This window comes from Coffea eugenioides, chromosome 4, assembly GCF_003713205.1.
Source record: "Coffea eugenioides isolate CCC68of chromosome 4, Ceug_1.0, whole genome shotgun sequence".
Classification (NCBI taxonomy): domain Eukaryota; kingdom Viridiplantae; phylum Streptophyta; class Magnoliopsida; order Gentianales; family Rubiaceae; genus Coffea; species Coffea eugenioides.
The window spans coordinates 1,100,816-1,126,153 of NC_040038.1; the positions used below are offsets into that span (position 1 = coordinate 1,100,816).

Consider the following 25,338-nt stretch of genomic DNA (forward strand, 5'->3'; position numbering starts at 1 on the left):
TGCAACTTTCATCCTCTTACCTTTGGTTCAATCTTATCCCTTGAATTATCACTCTCTCTAATTGCATTAGTATTACACTGCAAGCCACAATAATTAAACTAGTGTTAAGAGCGTACCCAATGTATGTACAATTAGAGAATAATTAAAATAAACAAAATTTGTATAAATTGTGTTTGTTACATACAAAAAATTTATATAAAATTTTCATGAAAAAACTTTTGTTTATATGATTATGGTAATTTGATAGTTATAATATTTTTCGGTACTTATGAGTGCTTATATTGGCAAAATGTAATTAAATGACTAGGATAAAAATTAATTTTAATAAAGATAAAATTGTAAGTTCAAAAGATGGCAAAAGGTATTTATACTAACGACACATTTTTGTATATTGTAACAAGCCCAATTCCAAATAAACCGCTTGGCCCAAACCCTCAATGAGTGCTTACCGATCCCTTGTTTTTTCCCGGAAATCCAACTATCACGGGCTACGGCCCCTCTTAAATAAACTGCAAAAAGAAAACAAGTTGGTTCAAATTTTGCATGACTTTTTTTTTTTTTTTTGGCATGATTATTAGATAGTAATCAAACTAAAACAGCCAATATGTATAACTGAGTTCAAGTAACTTGATCTACACGTATCTCAAACTTTTATTTAATTATTATTGTTGATTCAAACTGCTAAAATTTAACTTATTTATCGTGAATCTCATTCTAATTAGGACATTAGCTAGTTGCTCAAGCCCTTGTCGCTGTAAGTCTTTAAAGGTTGTTTTCAAACCCAAAAAGCTGTTAATATTTGGTGTAAAGTTAAAAAAAAAAAAAATTTTAATCTAATAGGGGAGTCCAAAACCTTCTAGAATCTCATGTTGATAAACTGAAACATCCCAAAAAAAAAAAGAGAAAGAAAAAACTTCCCTAATTTGCCCAGAATACCCTCATCTAATTCCTTTTATTAACCTTAATAAATCATTAACGACCTCCTCCCTTCCTTCTTTGATTCTTCCGTCATTTGCTCAATTGGATGGGAAAAAGAAAATACTTAAATCCTCACGGAACGTAAGCTTGATTTAAAAGAAAAAGGGGGCAAAAAAAAAAAAAGGGGATCAGACGATGATGAACCACTTCTGAATTTTACGGCCATGTCCGTACACGACCAGGCGGCAGCTGCGGTGCTGTCGCAGCTCGCTTTGGCGGCTGACGGTGCGGTGCTAGGATTAGGCCTAGCATACGTTGCGGTGCGGAGTATTCTCAAATTCACCTCGAATTCCTCTGCCCTACGCAAAATTGAGCAGGCACCTTCAATTCGCGTCTCCGATCTCCGCTCCGTCCTCACTTTACCCTCAGATAACGATGATAGTGCTAACGAACAATCCGAGAGCGGAAAGCTCGTGATCGTCCGCGGCTGCGTCGAGGCAAAATCGGCTCTTGATACCAACTGGAAGAGCCTTAGGCCCACACCCTCCGGTGTCCTCGTCTCTCAGGAGTCTGGCGATAAAGGCGTTATTTTGCAGCGAACTCAAACGGTAAAATTTGTTCAATCATGAGATTTCATGCCACTGTTCCTTTCTGAGTTTGTGTGTGTTACTGTTGAATGTTGAGGTTAGCATCTGATAAGCCCTATTTATTAATTGGACGAGATTAGGTTTATAATGTATAATCTTCATGAGGAGACTTGGTTAACTTTAAATTTGAGTTACGTATCTGAGAAGAAGATATTGGAAGTACATAATTTAGTGATAGATATAGTGGATTAAAGAGAACTTATCTCTGTGTGTGTATTTATATATATATATATATATATATATATTGTGGTAAAGAGTTTAATTCATGATTAACCAGAGCTTTTCTTCAAGTTGCTAATCTGTTTTTTTTTTTGGCAGTACTGGTTATAACTTGAGTTTTATTTGCACTGCAGTGTATATACAATGAGTGGAGGGGATTTTTTGGATGGACTTCTGACTTACGCTCTTTATTTGTTAGATCATGGAAAGAGCAAGAGTCATCGACAGTTAGAATGGTATCATCATTAGTAATTTTATTTCCCCTTTTGATTTTTTTTTTTAAGTCAGTCATGTGCTTCGGTCATGTTACATGCTGCGTTTTTTTATGTTATCAGATTTTGTACAGAGAGTACTTATTCGTTGTCAATGTATAGTTTCCAATATGATAATGCTAGTAATAATTGATCTAGACACTTCTTTTTTGCTCTCATTCAAAGCCCTAAGCTATGCGTATTGCATCTCACAAACAATACATAATACGTAAATGCATTTGATGATTCAATATTGGTATTGGTCAGACTCTTTTTGTTTTAAAGCTCTATCATCAAAGTTCGTTTCTGAATATTTAGTTTTAGATTGATTGTGAGCAAAACTGGTTCAAGGAACTATCAGCATTTGGAGCTACCTTGTACATTCTCGATGGCAATTATTTGACTCTCACTTGTATTTACCAATACAAGCACTTCCATGTACAGGGATAATAATGGTAGATGTTTGGAGATAATAATGGACTTAGGTTTGAATTTCCCAAGACTAATGGGATTGACCTTGAAGTATGACGTTTAACCAAGGAGATAAGTTGGATAGAATCCAAGCTACCTGTTCAAATTCAGAAGTTCTGAAATGGCAAAAAAAGTTTTGAAAAAGGTTGTTTATTTATCCGTATATTTGAAGAGTTTCCTGATTCAGTACACCAAGGAGATAGAGATATATAGTGTCCTTGTAATTGATCGAAAACTCGAATTTGTTCCCTCTTAACTTCCAAAGGAACCCAGCCATAGTGTCCTTGCACTAAGTAGTTGTATAATCTCATTTTCCTGCCACTTTACTTTTGGAGATCCAAGTACCCTGGAGTTGAATTATGTAAGAAAGCTCCAGATACTTGCTCATGGGGTTAAAAGTTGCTATATGGTTGATATTCTGCTCACTGCAAGTTTATTTGCTGGAATTTGTAACCTTAATAACGATTTCTTGCTTATTTACTTGTGAAGTTCAGCATATTCATTATGTTGGTTTACATTACATCTTCTGATCAGGTGCCTTTTATTCTTGTTGAAACTGGAAGGTGGCCTCAATCTGATTATGTCGTCGTGAACATGGAAGGATCAAGACATCCACTACCTCTTACAACAGTTTATCACCGCTTGCAGCCCATCCATGCTTCTCCTTATACTTTTCTCCAGGCACTTTTTGGCCATGAATATCCTGTAAGTACAATATAAAGAAGTATGGAGGGCTTCTGATTGGTTTTGATGGGAAAAATCCATCTTGTAATGCTTTAATTTCAATTTTAAATGCAATTTTTTTAAAGAGTTATTTTTAATGTTTTTAATCTTGAAGGTTGGTCTGCTTGATGAAGAGAAACTTCTCCCAACTGGAAAGGAAATAACTGCAGTTGGCATTTGCAGTTTGAAAGATGGAAGTCCTGTAATTAAATCATACAAGGATCTTCCTTTTTTCTTGTAAGAAAACCAGTATAAATAGCATATTCAATTGCTGGTAGACAACCTGATTAGCTTTCCTTGTATTTAAAATTACTTGATTTGCTTACCTTGTGAGTCCTTTTCTTTATGTTCTTCTTATTCCAGGTATTAGTTGTGTGTTTTAGTTTTACATAAAAAGGAAAAAAATGTTGAGTAAACTGTGTGTTGTTTAGGTAGGATAGATGAGTCACCATATTAATTGTTCCAGGCGGGCTGACAACCTTGTGTTGGACTTATTAGTTTTTGATCGACAGGTAGGGTGTACTGGCCAAACGTGTGGTGCAATTATTTGGCACAGCATTGAGAAGTTTTTGAGATGCTCTGTCTTCTATTCCCCTTGGAAAATTTCTCTCGTAAACTGCTTTCACTGGGTGGACCTGTCTGACGTTTCATTTAGTAGCCAATTTTACTTTCTGACCGCTGTGCATAAACAGGAACAGAAAATAATGCTAATACATAGCTGCTGGTTCTCTTTAAGGTTGGTTTATTTCAAATCATTGAAGGGGTGATAGTGAATTAGCCATTGGTAATCTGGCAGCAGTCACAATAACAATTTGGTGTTATATTTTTGGAAGAGTAACATTATCTTCAAGATGGAAGATCATTCTATCGGAGGGTTTAAGAAATGATAATTTTTACCTCTTTGGATGCAAAATGGGCCGTAGGGCCTACTTGTGGGTTTCTGGAATGTGCTTTGTTGGCGAAAACTGCGAATTTTTATCTTTGCTAACTTATGTTACATCGATTGATCGCTTTGAAAGTTATTCTTCAGTCTGAATCTGCATCTCTTTTGCAGGTCTGACTTGACTAAGGATCAGATACTGGTGGATCTTGACTTCAAGACCAAAGTTCTATTCTGGAGTGGGGTTGTGCTTGGTTCACTGGCAGTTGGTATCCTTGGTTATGCTGTAGTAAGGTACTAGACCTTTTGAGACTGCGACGGCTTGTTTCTGTGCTTAATTGAGTGTCGAATGACAATATAACACGCAATCAATTCTTTTCTGTGATCTTGTATTTCTTGTTCCCCCCATTAATATGTCATGAATAGAAAGGTATGATACTTTTACCATTGTTTATATCGGATCAACTTTGGTGTGTATTTTCCAGGAACTGGAACAGATGGAAAGAGTGGAGACAGCAGAGACGGGACCAGCAACAAAGCTCCGCTCGTAGCAATCAGGCGAATGATCAGGGTGCATCTGATGAGGAGCATGGAGATGTTCCAGATGGAGAATTGTGTGTGATATGCCTAATGAGAAGGCGGCGATCTGCATTTGTCCCATGTGGACATCTTGTCTGTTGCCAAAGCTGTGCTTTATCAGTTGAACGTGATTTATCACCGAAGTGCCCTGTATGTAGGCAGACAATCCGGAATTCAGTGAGGATTTACGACTCATGATCAACTGATAATTTTATTTCCGGAACCGCACAAAGCGATCTGGCTTTCTTATTTTTAGAAACTTCATTTGTGTGATGGTAGTACTGGATGACCGAATCACCTTTTCTCAAATAGCAATGAAGTGACTAAACTGAACCGATTTGTAGGGTGAATGGTCTGCCTTTACTGATGTAATAGGAAACATTTTGTTCCTGGGGACAGGACCCGTTCTACTGTAAATATGATTTATTTTTGTCTAGCTGGTTTGAAGTCCGAAACATGAGTGGCAAAAAAAAATAAATAAATAAAAATACAGTGATTCAGTTAATGCTAAACCATTGTGGCTATGTAGTACATGATCGGTGTCGAATGTTCAAACATTTTCGGCCCCTTGATTATGGTTCAAATTGATGCTACGAGATTTTCTTTTTCTGTGTTTGCCTTGCGACCAGAAGCAAGAGGTGTTAGGTGGGATTTTTTCAAACTAATATCGTCTCCCGGTGGCTTTTTGTTCCAAAGGGAAGAAAAATGATAAGAGAAGAAATGCAGAAATCTGTTGCGGTGCTCGTTAGCTAAACTATTGGCTTGGTTAATGGCAAATGCTGAAGATGTAACGCGCATTTGCGTAATTTCTCTTTTGAATTTAGTTGATGAAAGATGAATAAAATGGGTATGTATAAGATTGATGAGTTTGCTCATATGTTTGTTAACTTTGACAAAATTATATTACAGAGGATCCCGGAATCTACTACTAATCACTTGATCTACGAAATGCCTGCGTTTGTTTCGCTCCTTCCTATTCTTTAACTAGAGAGAGAGCTTCACATTCGATCATGGTAGTGTTGGGTAGCTGGTTAAAGATAGAAGGATGGCACTGAAGCTGGCGACAAGATAAGAAGCTGAAAGATTTCACTTAGTACAATTCCTTCACAGATGAGACTGAACAACAATGAGAAACCCACTGGATCAGTCTTGTCTCTATTTGGTATCTGGAGCTATTTTCCACAATGAGCAAAAAGATACAGGCTGCCCTTTCCACCACAAACCCACGCAGCCATCTCTGTCTTCTACTCTGATCTCCCAATTACTGTCGTATTTCCTCAATAATGCCCGAGCGCCGTCAACTGCGTCCTCTCCAAACACCTGCCTGCTGAAACCAACACTGGCCATTCTCTCATACCATTTCTCCTTCCTCTCGTTCATCTCTCCTGCATTCGTCAAAGCCTTCGCAGCCTCTCCTTCCATCATCCTTCTTTCGTCGCTCTCACGTCCTTTATATGCAACGCTTGCCGAGTCCAGGAATCTCCACAAGTACTCCACTCTTCTAGAGAACCCTGTTGCAAAGTCTACGCAGTTGTGACAGCTGCAGTCCGCGTTATTCTCAGTAAGAACTACTCCTTTAGGTTCCATACTCCTCAATACTTTCAAGAAGTACGTTCTGTCATCTGGGTTGTTGTGGTTGAGATTATGGAGCCTAAACTGGGTGCAAATGATCAAGGTCTCATCTGGGGACGACTTTATGACCTGAGAATTGAGATTCTGCAACGGGAAGTTGTCGAGTCTGTTGATCTGAAGATTGATGTTTATTTTTTTAGCAAAACCCAGGAGTTGTGATGAGCAATTGTATCCCGAGGGGCTTGCGGCGAATGGTGTGTTCCGTGATTGTTCTTCGTGATTGGTTCGAGTGATTAACGTAATACGAACCAAAGGAGGCGGTCCACCTGATCGACGCGTCAATTCTTCGAGGAGAGTTGGCCACTGAATGCCATGAGAGACTCCAACGTCGACAATGTGAAGATTTCGAGGTTGATTCTGTTCCTGGAGAATTTGCAGGATGGAGGAGTTGGCTATGCTGTTGGGGATGCGGAACCAGGGATTGATGTCGCTAAAATTGATAAGAGACTCAGTAAAGAACTTTGGGTTGGTAGAAGCGAAAGTAGTACTTCCGGCTGAAGTGACCGATGAGCCAGGGGAAGCCAGGTGATGCTTCAGCGCCCGGAGCCCATGAGCAGCTAACCGGTGGTTGGCATCACCGGTTAAGGAGGCGAGCTCGTTGATGACGTACAAGAGGTGTTGAACCCGGCTTGGATTTGAGGCTGTAATGGCAGCCGCACAAGGGTTGAGCAGCTGCTCTGCCCACCTACCGTCTTTGTTGTTACAGGTATTGCCTCCGGACTTGGCTGCGGCCTTTTTACTCCCAGAAGACTTCCTGGCTGGAACGAGGCCTTGTTCCACAATCGTTTCCCCCTCATCACCCTCGTTGTTGTTCCGACGATTCTGACTCTTTCGGGAGATTTGGGATGTCTTGGGAGCATGATCGTCGGACGCTTTCCGTTTCTTGGAAGAATCCGACGGCCGTGGATGGTCGGAGGGAATGGCAGGAGGTTCAGGGAGGGTAGCGCTCGTCGCGGCGGTAACAGTAGAGACGTTGCTGTTGAAAGAAGTCGAGCAGCGGTTAATCTGTTCCTGGTCCGGAGCTGGAGCAGGAAGCGGCCACCAGGAATCATAAGGATCATCGAAGATTGGAGGGAGGAAAGGCAAGGAGCCCTCTATCCACTCCAAAATGTTGTGATCGGACATGGGGTTGGGGTCTGGTTCTTCGTTTATCATCTTGGAGGAATCGAGGATGGGCTGGGAGAGAGAGGAGGAAGGGTGGGAGAGTAATTGTTGATGATGGTACTTGGTCATTTGATCTAGAGGAGGAGGAGCATGCAAAATAGGAAGACTTTTTTTTTGTTTTTAAGAGAGGTTGATTAATGTGGAGTGGAGTTTATGAAAGTTAATAGTGCTACTAGTATTCAAGAGTTAAAATAATGAAATGGGACAGTGGCGTTGTTGGCTTTGGAAAAGACACAGAAGCGCATATTTGATAATACTGTTGGCGTGCTGGTGTTTTGGAAGTTATGACGTTTTTATTTGAGGTTTTCTAAAGACGGAGGAGTCTGGGTATTCTGTAAGAAGAAGAAGAAGAAAAAGAAGAAGAATAGGCATATGATGATGATATGCCTGTGATTCGTTTGATTACTGACTTATTCTCTTCTTCTTGTGTCACGTACGTAGGCATGCGATGATGATGATGCTGCTTTTGTTTAATTGCAGCCCGCCTTTAGACCCCACAAACGGCTGACTTTGGCCCCTTTGGAACGGGATAATACTAGCACCGGCTATGGTATACTAGTACTATCTTAAAGCATTGGAGACGGACGGCAATGGGATTGGAGTTTTGAATTTTCTTGCGACGGCAAACTCCTCTGTCCCTTTCCGCTGAATGGCACGGCAGCTTTTAACAATGTTTTGTCAGCTTTCCAGACTGCTACGCTATTGGGTAGAAAGTTTTTCTTTTTTTTTTAATGCGTCGTAGTTTCTGGTGGGTTTAAGGTCGATAGGAGCACCTTCCTGTCACCAATTGGCTGGACGGGTGTTTCTTGTATATCCTCCTTAGATTGCTTTCGGGCCGATTTGCTGTTGTTTGCTGCGTGTCAATTCATTGTTTGTGTGTGTGTGTGTGTTCTATTCCATTGCGGAAAAAAAATACTACTCACCGAGTGGTGCTGCGTGCGTGGGATGGGGTTGGGTCACCATCTCACATCGATTGATCGTGGGGTATTTACTCTGGATTTAAGGTCTATAGGAGCACCTTCCTATCACCAATTGACTGGATGGATGTTTCTTATGAGTCCCCCTTAGATTGCTTTCGGGTCGATTTGCAGATGCCTGCTGCGTGTCAAATCATTGTTTTTTTTTTTTTTTTTTGTCAACTTCAAGAAACCTGACTATTGACTTTACAAACCTAAGTCCACAGTACACCTCAAAAGCCATGGTAACTAGTGAGGGTACTGAGGAGACTTATAAACCCAACACCCAAACCCCCCCAAGCGATGTGGGATAGAAACCCCACAGGTCAAATCATTGTTTGTGTGTGTTTCTATTCCGTTGCAAAAAAAAAAAAAAAAAGCGTAGTAGTGATATATATACAGTACATAACAGTGCATGATTGTACGAGAGGAGTAAAAGATGGAACCAGATTCGGATGGATGGTCTGATTCTTTTGTCAATACAACTTGATTTGCGAATGACGTGCCAATTGCAATGAATACATTTGTCCCCTGAATTCAGCTGTCAGGTAGTCAACGTCATACAACTACTGGACCAGTAGTGGTAGTTGCAGTAATGAGTAAGTAAAGCATACCAACTGTGCTCTTCCCTCCCCAGTCAATTCTGGACACGCAGTTGATGTATGTATCCAAGGCTAAGCTGATTCAGTCAAATTTGCACGTCGCCAAATTGACAAATTTATACAAATTGATATGCATGCACACATCACCACGGCGTGCTGTTTGTTTTTCTTTTCTTTTCTTGAATACTAATATATATATATATATATTTGTGTGTGTGTGTGTGTGTGAAATTTTGATAGGTAACGCAATCCATCGTGCTGGAAGGTTATTATGATGGATTGTCTACAAAACTGACCTTCCTTGGTAATTAACTCCAAGCAGAGGAAGGTGGGTCGGTAAAACTAGTACCAGAGTGAGGTTGGAAGCTTTCTACGAAGAAAAGTATTGGAAATGCAAGTTTTTCCTTTTTGCTTGTGTGTGTGATGTACTAATATTATTATTGACTATTGATTATTGAAGGAAGAGTGGAGTTGCTCTTGAGAAAAGCAGGAGCTGGTAGGTGAAATTTCAAAACGAAAATGCCACTTTGATCAAACATAACTACAGACAATTACCAGTCTACTATGAAGCCCTCGTCCAACATCAGAAAACCAATGAGTAATTATTATTGTTATATACCCCCGGGTTGGCTCGGCTGGTGGTGGGGTGCTTCCTTAGGTCCTGGCATCGTGTGGTCGTGATTCGATCCCTGTTATCGTCTTGTGTCATCTGGGGGTGAAGGCACAAGCGGAGTGGGAATAGTCGAGCCCGGAAATATAATCCGTCGAATCCCGGATGCCCACTATGTCAGAAAAAAAATATTATTATTGTTATATGGTTGTCGTCGCAGTCAGCTATTGTGCTTTCCTTAGGCCTACCAACCACGTAAACATCTCTAATAGTTGGTATTATTATTAGACAAAGGGTAGCAGGGATGTTTGTGTCACGTACGGATCCAGGCGCAATGAAATATGAATCTGTCCCCAGCCATTCGTTCCACCGATTTTCAATCAATACTACGTATATTGTTTAGCTTACAACTTGGAAATGTTTGCACTCGTCATTTCAGAATACTACAGGAAATTATTATGATATAGATGGGCTAAAATAATGACTGAATGAAAACCACGTTGCTGGGCACAAAGGAGAAGAACTGAATGTGGGAAAGCAATGGCATAATTTTTTTGGATTAGCCGTACACAGAGAACAGCTTTAAGCTTCTTAACTGTGATGCAGCAGATCCAGGAACGTCGACTTCGTGACCAGTTCGAAGGCAAGTCGCTTTCCAAAGAAGGGGCGCCGGGTGTCTGTAATTTGGAGGCCGGGCATGGGGCTTCATACTGAAACTCAAGATAAGCAATGGCAGGCATGACCCACGGCATTTAAATCTGGAAATGCAGCAGGCCTTGGCGGGGTATACCATAATTAATCGGCCTTTTTTCTTCAGCGTTTTCCAAGTACACCTTTTTGGCTGAAGATGATGAATTGCAGTTTTGGATGGAAATCCTGAGCACAAACACGTCAGCTCGGTTGCCTGCCAGGGTGGGTGTGCAGCTGGTATCAAAGCCACCAGGCCGCTAAATCCAATCGCGGCCATTGGATACTCCTAGGCCATTTACGCCTGGGAATTGAGCTGGCAAAATGCTTTGGAGTTACGGCAGCTTTGATGATGTTTGTATGGTGTTTCCGGGCAGCTTCCCAGGCCCGTAACGTTAAAATCATCACTGTGGCGTTAGCAGGCTTTCTTTGCAAGAGTAACCTGCAGGCCTTCTGGGCATTAAAGGTCCTCCTACACGTCAGAAGTCTTGAACCCGATTTGCTTCAAGAAGAAAGAGCAAGGAAAAAGAATAGAAAGAAATAATTGAGGCATTCTTTTCCTCTGCTTTCAAGTTTGTTTGCAGCGGATTGAGCCTGGAGGGCTGGAATCAGAATGTAATATAGTAGTCATAGGCTTGAGAACCACTTGTCCCCCATTGAGTTGGGGCAAGGCAAACCGCTTGAAGGCTCGTGGGGCAATGAGAGCCAAGCAACTACAAGCCGTTAGGTGCCTGAAGCAATCCATGCATGCGATTTTGCCGGTATTGAAGGAATCGATGAAATCGACTTCTCTATTTGTGGCGGATGGAGGCATACAGACAGCAAAGTTTTGCTGGAAGTAATTGATTATAGGTGGTTGAAATTGATTTATACAGGCTAGAAATCCCGATGGTTGCCTGGGATTATGCTCGTCAGCCTGGCGATAAGTGATCACTCAATCACTTGGATGGTCTGAGATTTCCAGAATGTTTTTAAGTAATCTAATAATGCTTCTTCAAATTGTTATACTATACTAGCATATATGTTAAGAAGTTTCCCACCCACTAATTTCATCAATAATATGACAATGGTTAAGACCTGTCTCATACAAGAAGTGAAGAAGCCTATTTTCGCTTCTTAATTCCGATTAACACAAATTTAAAGTTTGTGATATTATAGCTTGGTAAATGGGGTCCCAAGGGCACATGGCAGTAGCATACGAGGATAAGAAGGCCAACCTCTCAAGTCTCCCAAAAGGCACCAAATTTCCGCCGTTTGATTGATCTAAGCTCGTTGCAACACTGAAAAAGAACTTGTGGGTTTTCAATATTCACTTTGGGCTGAGGTTTTTGTTAAGGTATATGACTGAGTTGATTAGCTATGAAGTCGGCCATTCTCAGTCCAATGTGACACTTGCAGGATTCTTGCACGAGCATCCTGCAGTGTCTTCTGGGGCTGTGATCTTGAACAGATGCTTCAAAAGCTAAGACAAGGAAAAAGAGTAGAACGACCAATGGAGATAGGCAGCTGTGGTTTTTTTTTTTTCTTTTTAATAAAAAAAAATTATGCATGGATGACTATTAGCTGGTAAATAAATGAAAAGTCTTGAGGCCGCTTGAACATTACTGCACTCTGGCACCACTTGAAAAGGGAAAATTATACTATTTAGAATCACAGGCCCTACCAATGCCCGCCTTTAAGCAATTACGTTGAACATTTAAGAATCGATTGTAAGTGACTTGAAGCAGACGGATCTTTCTGCTGGAAGTAATTGACTGATAGGTGACTGAATATGAAGATGATAAGGCAACCTCTCCAGCATTCACATGGAAGCATTTTATGGCACACACCTATCCATAGAAATCACTGACTAAATTCCTCAACCAGAACAATCTAGCTAAATGCAAGCAGAGGGAGATCTAGAATCCTTGGAAGGCATTTTACCAGCTGCCAATAAGAAGTAACCCTATTCATCTGGGAAGGGCCAGCAAAATTCCCATAGCCAAGATCCTCTAACAGGAACTAAAATCAGGCTATCCGAGACCCGCAGACACTATCATACCTTCCCATGAATTTGGTACTTGTACATACATCTGACAAAGTCTCAAGACATAATTTCAGCAAATCCCACCTAGATTTCCTCTGCTGTAAAACTTACCATACTGCTCAAGATGATTGCATTCAGGGGATGCACAAACGAGAACAGATATGTATTGCTATGGTCAACCACCACTCAAAATATTCAGGCTCCATATGGATAGCCAGTTTTTTTTTTTTTTAGTCTACAGTAACTTAGTTTCGTCCAAGTCCTTTTTCCTTCTTGTTAGTGTAGACACTAAAGTGACGACTTCCGCCTCAGCAAATTTTAGCGTTCAGAGCACTCAACAAATCTTAAGCCTTTTCTACTCTGCTTTTCATTAGTCAAATTTTAACAACAAATCCTATCTTTGAAAATCTAAAACAAAACAAAACTTAACACCTATTAAGCGACTAAGATTTCTCGACAACAATTACTCCAGAAAAGTCTAGTGCCTTTTTCATTCATACATTTTGCCAACTAAGCCCCGCAATCTTTGTTTACATATCCCCATCCAAATACCAAGCCTGCAGCATATGTGCTCATGCATTTGCAATCCAAATGTCATAGCACAAGACAGAATTAAATATCATATACTTTCATTATTTTTTTATATATTTATTTATTTACGAACAGACAAAATGAAAAGGTTATATATAGGACCGCATGTTACAATAGTAGCAACCACAAATCACGCCTCGAAAATCAGTAGGCTGATATTCCTATTGAGTTTTCATCCAGACTAACTTAAGGCAATTTTTATCTCCATCCACACAAGTCATGTCAAATTGAGAACCAGAGGCAGGATATCATCTAGAAACGTTTGTTTCTTCTATCACCTACAATACAAAAATGAAGAACATGAGTTGGCACGCCTATGACAATTGACCTAATATCACGAGTATAAAGCAACATTAAGTTCAGTGCGGTCACAATGATTATCAAGGTGGAAGAGAAAGATCAATCCAAGTCGAGTTCATATCACAAAGTCATGCAAACATCTGCCAGAATTCAACAGCATTTCTTGGTTTGTACCACATGTACAGCTACAGAAAAGATTTCGTTTTGTAAGTCCATTTTCTCTCCTGTAACTCATGAAAAGATACAAAAATAATAATAATAATATTGCCCTCCACTATTCGCTGATATCATTTTTCAATTTCACCAGCAAAGGACATGCTAAAAGTAAATTTATAAAGATGATTTACATGAAACAACAATTGACAGCATAATTCCTATACAAGGGGAAAAAAATGGGCAGAGGTGCTTGGTCCTTAAGATGCTTCTTAGGATGATTGCTAGTCCATTCAGCAATATATAAAGCACTGGAGATTCAGGTGCCTACTACCACTTTCTAAACCACCAGTTGCGCAGGCAATGCAGTTTCTTATGCATCCATCAGGAAACAAAGCAATAGGTTATAATAGTCCCTAGCTTCTTGCTGCATGCCTGGTGGGTGAGGCAGGAAGGCGAGCAACCAAAAAGTTGAAAAGTATAATCATTCTTTAGCATGTTTTACAGTAGTCCGTTTAGATGCTCAATACTTAACATATTTACTTTTGCCTATTAAATCCTAGTTCTTTGGTTAGCCTCTGAGAAAAATTGTGCATCCTCTGGTTTGAAGTGTACTATGAGCACTCCTATCTTTTTGTAATCGTGATCCATGCACATTGTATACATTAAACATCAATTTCCTCATTCAACCTTTAATATATCATCCTTCCAAAAAAAAAAAAAAAGCCTTTAATATATCATTCTTTTAAATCGCGATCGTGTTGTTATACTCACGTACCAACAAGTTCTAAGAGTTAGTCACTTCCCACTCTTTACTTCTCCAACCTCACAGCAGCACAAGCATTCTAGTCAAATTCACAAAAATCATCATCCAAAATTAAGGCAACCAACATAAGAAACTTCCATTTCACATCCTCAACAAGCAAACCAATTCAAACAAGCTAGACATGAGAAGTTTAAATTTGGCAGAAGCAAAAAATGTTCTGACGAGTGTCTCGTCGATATTCACAATACGTGGTCAGGTTAAAAAAATAAATAACAAAGAAACAAAATTGCCACCTAGTTTAATTAATTTACCTGGTAAAGAAATAAGGAGAGAAAAAAAAAAAGGAAATGGAAAAAGAACGCCAATCGAGAATTACCAATTTACAAGAGCAATAATGATATGCCGAGACCGATGCTCAGAAAATCCTTCAATCCGAATCCATATATGAATCCATCATCTGTCCGCTGAATGAATAAAATGCCTATCCTCCAGCAAAGACTCTACTTCCGTATTGTATGCATGCTCGATCAAAGAGAAAGAGAAAACGAGAGAAAAAAGGATAAATGAATTTGGCCCTTTTTTTAAAATCTGCTTTCTGCCCTTAAGAGTTGTTTTCTTTTGAATACCAAGAACGTCACCACGCACACCTGCAAGATTGTTGCAATACCGATGAAAAATAGTCCGATTTTCTTGCCAAAATTGAGCCTTTTCTCTTTTGGTGGTGGTGGTGGTGCTGGTGGCGGTCTTTTCTCTTTCCGCGGTGGTGGGTTTAGTTTAGCATGGGGCTTCTCATGTTTGGTATGATTTCTATCTGAGTTATTATTCTTTGGAGGAGCTGGAGGGAGGCCCTTTTGCGGTGGTGGAGGAGAGTGTGGATGAGGTGACGGAGGTGGATGAAAGGGAGGAGGTGGAGGTGGGGCCGATGGCGGGGGTGGAGATAGCGGAGGCGGTGGAGGTGGAGGTGGAGGTGGAGGAGATGGCGGAGGCGGTGGAGACGGAGGTGGTGCTACAGTATCTACATTTTGGGATTCAACAACAAATAAAGAAAACAAGACGCCAAAAGTGATACCGACCCAAGTAACCAAAGGGGATTCCATGTAACAATCCAACAGCAAATCGGTCCCTCCAAGCCTCCGCGCATCTGATATTTTCTAATATTAACACCAAACTCCCAGATTTTTCATCCCGATTGAAGAAGAACAGAGGATCTTTTGATGGATAGGTGAGAAGTAGGAAATTGACAATATGGAAATCGGAATTGAGTAGATTTTATTTTATTTTTTTTAAAAAAAAAAATCGACAGAAATGGTCCAAACGTAATAACTCCAAAAAATTAGAAGAACTTCTGAGATGAAAATGAATTTTATTTTAGAGGAAAGATAATTTTGACAGTCATAGCATTTCTACGTCATCCCCCACCACCCAGAGACAATGAAAAAGGAAGAGAAATGGGGGACAACAAAGAGACTGCAAGAGCAGCAGCAAGGAAAGAAAGGGAGGGCGCGGGGAGGGAAATGAGAGAGGAAATGGCAGAGGGATGGATGCGGCCTTGAATCATTCAATCCAACCACTAATTCAATAATCACCCGCGTGGGCGCGCGTCTAATTTGGTGATTTTCCAACTCGTTTAAGTTGTATTCCTAGTACATCCTGTCATTCTTGCTTCCTACCTCGCCGCCACTACTACTACTACTAGTCAATATTGAGTTTAAGTACGTACGTACTATGCATATGCATGTGACAGTACATACTAGTCATTTACAGCATGAATCAGAATTAGAATCAGAACTAGAGCGAAGTTGAATCAATATATCAAGCTCCAACATTTACATTTTGTTTTGCAGCAGTATCCGCAAAGTTCAAATCTAATTCTTGGACTTAAGTGCAAAATTGTTGGAATTAATAAACAGGCACTATATATATAAAAAAAAAAAATGTAAAGCAATGATGAGTATGAGAATTGAGACGATTATTGTAGCAGAGCAGACTGGAGGATTTAAGTTCATTTGTTAGAAGATTATCCATAATACAAACTAGTCTTTTTTTATCCTCACCTGAAGATTAAAACAATGGAAATGAAGCCAGGAGGAGCCTTCACTCAAATGGCATAAATAATTAGTTGTTGTCGAGGAGCAGGCGGCGGAATTGGAACATAGGATCCCCCAAGACAAAACAAAGACGATAATGTGCCGATTGCCGCCGACCCACGGCCCCCTCTCTCATTACTCATTTTTAGTATTTCCAAACGGCATCTCAATTGCAGCACTTTTATTTTGTAGATTTACCTCTATATATTCTTTTAGTTTAAGCAAATGCTCCAGAAAAAAGTCAAAACCTGCTCCTGATCCGCCATGGAATCCAAAGATTTTTTTTTTTTTTTAAGTACTAGCAGAGCAGAGCAGTAGCAGTAGCAGTAGCTTTTTTGGGGTTAGAAAGAAAAGAATGAGATCTATGCTTGGCTCAGTCGCCGAGAGCGAGCTTAGAATCATGAAAACGAAAATGAATCCTAATGTCACTTTTTGTAAATGGATTTCCATCGGAAAGTGAACAGGTAGGCCCTGAATAAGTATACGAGATAGTTGGGCCCAAGAAGTCGCCTTTCCTTGGACTTGAATACACACTGGAAACTTAGATTGAGAGATAAGTATTAAGTAAGGTAAGGAGGCTTAATGGACTTATGGCCCATCAAAACTCCTTTGCGTGGAGTTGAGATGTTTGGACCACTTTGGTGTTCGGTCAACAAGTCTATTTCTTCGAGTTCGTGCTCAATATTTTACTTTTCCGGTATTCTTGTTTTCTTATTCAAAATTCTCGTTCTCAAACGTGAGATTTCTTCTTTTTTTTTTTTCTCTCATACGTGAGAAAAAAAAAACTAGGCCATAATTCATAATTTATATTTCATAGAACCCTGAAAAATCGAAGTAGTGCAAAGAAATAAAGAGGAGCAGTTGCCGAAATTCAATTTCGGAGGCCAACCTCAAGAAAAAAAAAAATAGCAATAATAGTGCAAACAAAGCACGCATTTACAGGGGAAGAACAAAAGGGGGGAACAAGCGCGATATTATAGCTATGTAAGTACGTAACCAAGTTCAATCAATCAAATACCAATTATCTCAAAAACTGTAGAATATACTTGGTTTATATGAATTTTACGCAAGAAATTATCAAGCTAAGCCAACCCTTTTTTTTTAAAAAAAAAAAAAAAAAAAAAGGAAGTGGAATAAGAAGAATGCTATGAAGATTCTACTCCTACAGTCCTACTGCATGAAAGGAAATGTTGGAATCTGGTGATCCGGCGTGTGCAACCAGACATAAAATGTTGGAATTGCTGAGACAAATAATAAAAACAAAAAAAAAATAATGGACACTGGTCACTAGTAGTAGCATAAAAATATAAAGGAGGGAGATGGGGGCCATGCATATTAATTGACGTGTTCCGTATGAGTTGAAATTCGGGATGACTATTGACTTGCAGAATAATGCACCGCGCCAATGCCGATGCCATGCGTTTAGGCTTTGGAAATTGTTGCCTTCCTTCCAATAATTTATTTGTCGACCAGATCCCCCAACCCATCCCCAACTCTCTGCAATTCCATGCACTCCGCCACGCGCAAATATACTTATACGACTGTTTGCCGTTTGGACAGTGAAATTATCTCAAATAATATCATATTTTGCTTATATCATAAACACATTTTTCTATTCATATTTTTATATTTTTAACTATTTTTTTATCTCATATACATCAAATCATAAAAAATGCTACAGTTATTATTTCAAATAATATTTTAAATAATACTCTATCCAAACAAACCAATATCACCACATTTCCTAGTAATTACAGGAGCACTTTCTTTTCCTTTTTTCTTCGTTTTCTTTTCTTTTACTCCCTCCGTCCCACTTTGACAGTTCTGGTTCTTTTTTCACACAGTTTAATAAAAAATAGTTAACTTTGTTGGAATAATCAATTTAGGTAGCTATTTTCCTAAAATACCTTCACATTAATTAGAGTACAACTTTATGGGAACTTGAATTGATGGTAAAAAAAGAATTAACTCTCATTAAATGGAGTAGGTTTATAGTAACAATAACTTACATTCAATAAGGATATTTTAGGAATATTAAAATATAACTATATTTTTCAATTGAAAAGTGGACTACAATTTAGGACAGATGAAAAAGAAAAACAGGACTATCAAAGTGGGACGAAGGAAGTATCTTTTAGCTCGGTGGAGCCGGGATGATGGGATTCCTTCTCCATGCACCGTTGGAACCGAGCACCTTTTGTACTTGAACGTGAATTCATCCATCTTGCTGGCCTTTGGTGATGGACAACTCGTAAATACTGTGTCTAACAAATGGTGCAAAAGTATGCAACTATTGCAGCGAAAGAGAAATGTCTCTGGTCCTTTTTTCTGTCCATCTCCCGTTTGCTTGCGTATATTCACATGGCCCCTCTCCCATAACCATTGCTGCTTTTCTTTGGTACGCAGACTCTTTTTTCTTTTCCTCCCTACTGGGATTTCCATTATCCCCACCAAAGCGTCATCAGAAACTCTCAGACTGCGAATCTATCTCTAAAATTTTCTTCACTCAATCGCTGTTCATCCTTCCGTGCTTGTCCTCTCCCCCACAACCCATTCATAACATAAATAAATGCCTAGAAATCACTACTAATTGACTAAGACAAGAAGCCCATTTTTTGTGGGTCATCATTCATCTGCTCAATCCTTCTCCATACTCAATATAAATACTTCAGCAATTCCTTTTCATTTCATTAAACTCCTAACACTGCTGTTGCTACTTGCTACTCTAATATTGTACTGCAATCTGCACTCTAAAACTCTTTCACTATTGTCAAAAAAAAAATAAACATATGATCTAAGTACTACTACTAAGTACTAAGTAGTAGTAATTGCTAGTAGTTTTAAAACGCAGACACAGAGAGAGAATTTGCGGGAAGGACCCCAAAATTCAGTGAAGTCTGAAACAAACTAGAGCAGCCTAGTGGCCTATTGCAGACTTTTTGCCAGTTTCAGTGAGGAAGCGAGAGATGGCACACAACTTAAGGTATCAGTTGGCCTAGCCACCACTACTCTAGTAGTAGGAGGACATTACTGATTACTCCGTAGGATGCTGCTAGCTAGGTGAGGTGAAAGAGAATGGAGTTTGGACGTATTGGACATTTTGTCCTCCATTAGTCAAAGGGAGGTTCCCACTGTCTCTGACCCTCTTCATATTGACTCAATTGACAGGATGTTCCTCTGATCGCTTGACAATTAATTAAGGAAAAGCGTATTGGAGCAATTGAGAAAGGGTTTTGGCCAGCCTTGTGTGTTTTTGTATATTATTTGAAATATTATTTAAAATAATTATTATAAATTTTTTTTATGATATGTTATATATGAAATAAAAAATAGTTAAAAATATAAAAAAAATTAAAAAATATGTTTATGATACAAGCAAAATATTATTTGGGATAATTCAATAATCCAAACACACTTATTTATTTTTCTTTTTACAAGAAAGGGTTTTGGACCTCTTGTCACGTTCCATCTCCGAAATTGGATTTAATCACGCGGTGTATAAATATTTAGTTCTATACAAGTTGCAATACCAGTTGTTGACAAATTTTAATTAATCAAATAAATTCTACTTATTAAATGTCACATTAGCATTAACGTCATGATATTCTTTTCACAGTACACGTTTTCATTGATACGGTGCAAAAATATTGAAAAATACAACAGGTGGAATTCGAATATTTTATACTAGCATTTACCACGGGTTTATAAAATATTTTTTTAATTAAATATTCAATCTAAGAATTTTTTCTTAAACACTCCTAAAGATGACCATCTAAACACATCTCTATTGATTTAAATCCATATTTCAATTCTCTTTAAGTGCCTTTTTGATGTATATATGTTGTAGAAAAAATTATCTAGATACTTACTTGCACAACAGATCAATATAGAATTTATTCTAAGTGCAAGAGAAATGTCAAATTTATAATTTATGTACTCCAAATTTAATGTCAAAGTTTAAAAATCCAACATTAAAATTATAAAATATTTGAAAAAAAACATATTTGATAAAGTATAACATTCAAGAAATATAAATTTTAGGGAAAAACCTACTAAAATGTCCTAAGCTCACTAAATGCCAAAAAAAATTGAATAAAAGAAATTTTATTAATTAACTTATAATAGTGTTACTAGCTGCTATTATTCACCATTAAAATGTATGTAAGAAATTTCAGATTCCATCGAAATTTGAATCTTCATATAGACATTCGATGAGTTAATAAGTTTTTCCAAAGAGAAAAAAAATTTACATACTTGAGTCAAAATTAAATTTAGTGTTGCTAAATTAATTAATTTTGTTATTTCGTTTTTTTGTTATAGTCATTTATATCCTTTTTGAATTATAGTCATCTATAAGATTGGTAAGTTTTCAATTTGAAGTGATGTGCTAGGTTTTTTTAATTAGTGGACTTTAGGAAATGCTGCTAATTGATAGCTTCAACATCGTAATTACATGATCCAGTTAAATCAGAATTCCCAGAAAAAGGATGGAAGATTTAGAGCTCTTTAAGTGGTGCAATTTGGAAAGTTATCTTCAAATACATATGAGAGAGAGAATAATTACTCCAACTATCACATTTCCGCAGGCTTTTTCCATTGGTTGTAAATGCAGCAGACCAAATCTAATTTCCACGGCAATTTTTGCATAAAATACCAAATTAAGTTTTATCATTTTAAACTATTTTGAAGTCGAAATATACTCTTTCTGGACTTGGAAGGAATAGTTTTAGCATTTTAACAAATTTTGCTGTGGAAAAAAAAAAAAATTGAGCCCTGGACATATCATTTGCCTTCCTAAAAAAAAAATAAAAATCATCTGCCTTTACCGTTGGATAAACTGTTCTCCATCGATCACCTATCATGTCAAGAATCAAGATAGAAGGTAGGTGGGATTATAGGAATAGGATCAGAGAGACTAAGAAACACGTCTAATCAGGACTCTTTTCGGAAGTCCAAGTGCGAATGGGCATCATTGGAGAATCACCAAATGAAGAAACCACACCAGGCATGGCTGCTTGTCCAATTAAGGAAAAACAAGAAGATATACTCTATAACTCTACCAGACTGGAAACATGCATAAATTTGTCCATTTTCACCCAAAGTCATTTCCATTTGATGTAAGCTAATTTAATCGATAATCCCGTCTCTGCATCTTCGCTGAGTTTCTTTCTCGACGGAAGGCCAATGAAACCCCCAGTCTATTCAAGTTTTCTCCAGCGTTCGACTTTAACTCTATCTATCCCCGGCTAACTAAAAATTTGAATCCTCCAAAGCCGCTCACTCATATGCTACTATTCCACAATGTAAACATGGGGACCGGATGAACCGAACCCGTATTAGCCAATCGGTTACTGCTCGTATCACGATCCTCACTTCCATTATTGTTACCATCTCCGTATTTGGGCTTTGAGTTTGGCCCCTCCAACGAAAAGTATAGCTGAGAATAATCTCCTTCAACTCCAAATTCGCCTCCATTTTTCCCCGGTGAGCCGGTTGAACCTACAGGATCCTTTGGGCTTTGTGGGGTGGAGGAGCACCTGCTGCCTGAGGCTGAAAATTGTAGCATATCATTGCTGTTGGTTTCATGATCCTGCAGACGCTGATCATGATCTGTGCTGGAACTCCATACCATTACGTTCCAGCCATGCTGAGATGCCTCCCGGTTTGTGATGGCAACAAGGGGTTGAGGCGAAGCTGAGGATGCACAAGAATTGTTGCCATCGACTACTGAAGATGGACGAGAGTTCCTGGGGGATCGCTTGGCTTTGGCTAGGTCCCCAGCGATGAGGGTTGAGCTAGAGCATATTCTTCTGACGTCATATCTGCTTATGTCGAAATTGGTCACAGCACTCGTACCCCTGAATTTAATTGCCGCAATATCATAGGCTTCTGCAGCTTCCTCTTGTGTACCTTAGATGAATACAAGGTAATTATTAATCATGACTCGTTGCATGCATGGAGCTAGTAATCCAATTCTACAATATCCGTCCCCATTGACAGATGAACTGAGTTTCGATCTGCATTAGGTTGGATCCATCTATTAACTCTCGTTTTGCTTAAAAATCCATGCTCTATTAAAATGTAAACAGAAGCCAGCACTAGGATCGTTTGTTGAACAACAGGGTAAACATGTTTATGCATACGTGCTGCTATCCTCACGTTTTGCAAACACTTTCAGGAGGTGAATCGAGTTTTCCCAACAGGCTATTAATCGAATGTATTATTTTTAATTTTGTCAGAGGTGAACTACACGAACAATAAAATCATAGGTCCCAGTCCCACCTCTGATCTCCATCCGCCAAATCCAACGTAGAATATTCTAGGGATGTTCCTTCTCTTCTTTCACCCCGCCCCCAACAAAAAAAAAAAGGGTAAAAGAAGATAGAATAGCAATTTCCAAGCATGCATGAGTAAATTCCCTTGGAAGAAAGAGGACGGGTAAACGTACTGAAAGTACCAAGGTACAAGTCCTTATTGCCTGCAACTCTTCCAATTCGAGCTTGCCACCTTCCATGTTGATGATGCCTGCCAATGTTGAGCGCAAACCAATTAAAAAGATGAAAGCAAAGCCACAATGACATTATGATGGGTTGGCCAGGCCTTAATTGCTTTGCTTTGCTACTACACATTCGTACAAAGGTTCGTGTCATATCATGCACATGCATCATGATGTTCCCTATCCGCATTATACGATTGATGCCGATCGATTATTGCAAAAGCTGCAGTGAATTAATAATATGAAAACTACTCCATACCTCGTCACTCCTCTGTACATGGATGCCCCCCTTGAGAACCCACTGCTCTTCCTGTTAAACATAATAAAGATCGTTTTTTTTTTAAATTTAATTTAATTTCCGCAAATCAAGACTCTTACTACTGATATAGCCAGTCTCATTTCTCAAAAAGAAAAAAGAAGATTACCTTCTTAGGTGCGCAACAAATTCTTGTCTAGTCATGGCCTTCATATCTTCCAGCTCTTTTCCATACGAACATAACTGTTATGTTGCACATTAGTCGTAAATTAATAATACTGTAGTAATTAAGTTCAGTGTTTTTCCCCATCCTCGCGAATATACGTATTTTAATACCGCAATCAGTAAAAACACTTACGGGGAAATTGATGTGAGTAGTAGGACCCCAGTACTTTAAAGCAGCCAAATCATAAGCCCTCGCTGCTTTCTCTTCCTTGTCGTAACCACCTAAACAAAATTTTATAAAGGTAAAAGCAGCATTAATTTTTTTTTTTTTTTTTTAAGTTCAAAAGACTTAACAAATCAAACTAGACATGGCTAAAGAACTCGTACCTAGATAAACTGAGTTGATTTGGATATAGTGACAGCACAATGCACCAAAACCCATAATAATATGCAACAAAAGGGAAAAAAATTAGCCTTAGCCAAACAAAGAAAACGAAATACTCCTACTACTAGGTTTTATTAAATTTTTTTTTAAAAAAAAAAGAGTATTTGGTGGGACCGTCATATATATGTGTATACATACCTTGCCTTCCTTTCCTTGTTTGGCCTTCCTTTCTGCAGCTATTATCCCATAAATGAGCCTCATACCTTCCCGTCCATCGATGCCTAACACGTTCCACTATCATCATTACTCCATTAAAGTTGAACCAACATTATTGTATGCAATATGTATTGATTGGAGTAATTTATAACTAAAAAATGCTTAAAATAAATAAACTAGCAAAAAGTGTCTCAATCATACGAGTACCTCGTAACTCCGCGATACTGAGAGGTTCTCTGCCCAAAAGTATCAATAGATTTACGTGGTGCTGCAGAATCTTTGGCACTAGATTTATTAGCCATGGAGTTGTCGCGCTTTTTGTTTGTATCAGCCACCTGCAACACTAGAGACGAAGTTCCGGGCTGATCAGCCGCGCCTGGGTTGATGCCCAGAGAAAGGGCTTCAAAATTATTCTGGTTGCTTTCTTGAACTGAAAATTCGTTAGTATCAGCGGGAGAAGGGGTTTGGCGCAGCCACGACTTGAATCCGGAAACCGTAGTTGCACCGTCGAACGGTACGTGGTACAACATGCCGTTCATGTTAGAGTTTGGGTCGCAACGATTAGAAATCGTATCTTGGGAATACATATGATAACTGAAGGGATAAGAAGGATGGATTAGCCTAGACGACGATGGGGTGGCGGTGGTGGTGATAAGATGTTCTCTTCTTTCAATCTCCATCTCCCAATCGTTGCAATGCGGTGGAATATTCACGTTGATTTCCCCTTGCTGCTGCTGAGGTAACTGACAATAAACTCTGCGCTCAATGTTGCTACTAGGATCAGGAGGAGGAGAATTTGTGGTGTAACAACGTCCCATAAAATCCTCAAGCTTTGGACCTTCTCCGTTTCGTAGATTAGTCGCATCATCCAAGGCATTTTCATATCTCCTCCAATCTAGGATTTTTTTTTGTAAGACGAAAGAAAAGGAAAAGAAAGAAAATCTGCTGAGCTGACTATGTATTAAAAGTATTAGTAATATTCTTGCTTCAAAAAAAAAAATAGTAGCATTCTTAAAAAAAAAGAAAAGAAAAAGGGATTTGGTGGCCATGCAGAGAAGGGTGGAGGAGGGGAGGTTGTATACAATACCTTCTTGGTGAGCAGCACCGCTCGAGGGGAGCCCGAAAGTGTCCATCATACAAAGAGAACCATCAGAACGCAAAGCCATGGCCACCGACGTAGGAGGAGTAGAGCCGCCGCCGCGCTGTTGGTTTTGATCGGCTCCTCCTCCTCCAGTAATAGTAGGACCAGGAATACCAGCATTTTGTTGTTGTTCTTTACATCTTTCTTGTTCCACTTCTTCTCCACTTTGCCCTCCAAAATCATTCTGTTCATCATCATCATCATGGATCCTCAGGTGAGGAGTCAGAGAAAACCCCAGCCAGTTACTCATACTGCTACTAGTTACTTTATTGTCGTACGACTATTAGTACTGGTTGAGTTACCCAACATTGAACCCACAATAGATCTCTCGAAGAATTCACGCCACAAACTCAGATGGTGGGATCTCTCTCTAGAACACTGTGTTTGTCCCTCCCCTCTCCTCTCCTCTCCTGTGTG

The 25,338-nt window shown here is 39.1% G+C and overlaps 4 protein-coding genes across 4 annotated transcripts; 1 reads left to right on the plus strand and 3 right to left on the minus strand.

Moving 5' to 3' along the window:
- The first annotated feature begins 996 nt into the window (after positions 1-996).
- Positions 997-5,124, plus strand: LOC113768557 (E3 ubiquitin-protein ligase SPL2). Its single transcript, XM_027312964.1, has 6 exons — positions 997-1,526; positions 1,919-2,020; positions 3,041-3,211; positions 3,345-3,466; positions 4,284-4,403; positions 4,595-5,124. Exons 1-6 carry the CDS (start codon positions 1,143-1,145, stop codon positions 4,884-4,886), a joined length of 1,191 nt encoding a protein of 396 aa, XP_027168765.1. The 5' UTR covers positions 997-1,142; the 3' UTR covers positions 4,887-5,124.
- Positions 5,125-5,516: 392 nt separating this feature from the next.
- Positions 5,517-8,051, minus strand: LOC113767427 (nodulation-signaling pathway 1 protein). The gene has a single exon (XM_027311523.1). It carries the CDS (start codon positions 7,551-7,553, stop codon positions 5,844-5,846), a length of 1,710 nt encoding a protein of 569 aa, XP_027167324.1. The 5' UTR covers positions 7,554-8,051; the 3' UTR covers positions 5,517-5,843.
- A 4,777-nt stretch (positions 8,052-12,828) lies between these two features.
- On the minus strand, positions 12,829-15,750 carry LOC113767465 (leucine-rich repeat extensin-like protein 3). The gene is made up of 2 exons (XM_027311572.1): positions 14,552-15,750; positions 12,829-13,234 (listed from the first exon to the last, which is right to left on the minus strand). Exon 1 carries the CDS (start codon positions 15,270-15,272, stop codon positions 14,757-14,759), a length of 516 nt encoding a protein of 171 aa, XP_027167373.1. The 5' UTR covers positions 15,273-15,750; the 3' UTR covers positions 12,829-13,234; positions 14,552-14,756.
- Positions 15,751-21,543: 5,793 nt separating this feature from the next.
- On the minus strand, positions 21,544-25,171 carry LOC113767844 (AP2-like ethylene-responsive transcription factor AIL1). The gene is made up of 8 exons (XM_027312047.1): positions 24,868-25,171; positions 23,988-24,675; positions 23,763-23,845; positions 23,373-23,461; positions 23,184-23,257; positions 23,018-23,068; positions 22,711-22,787; positions 21,544-22,172 (listed from the first exon to the last, which is right to left on the minus strand). The coding sequence occupies exons 1-8, from the start codon at positions 25,169-25,171 to the stop codon at positions 21,544-21,546; spliced, it is 1,995 nt and encodes a 664-aa protein (XP_027167848.1).
- Positions 25,172-25,338: the final 167 nt, after the last annotated feature.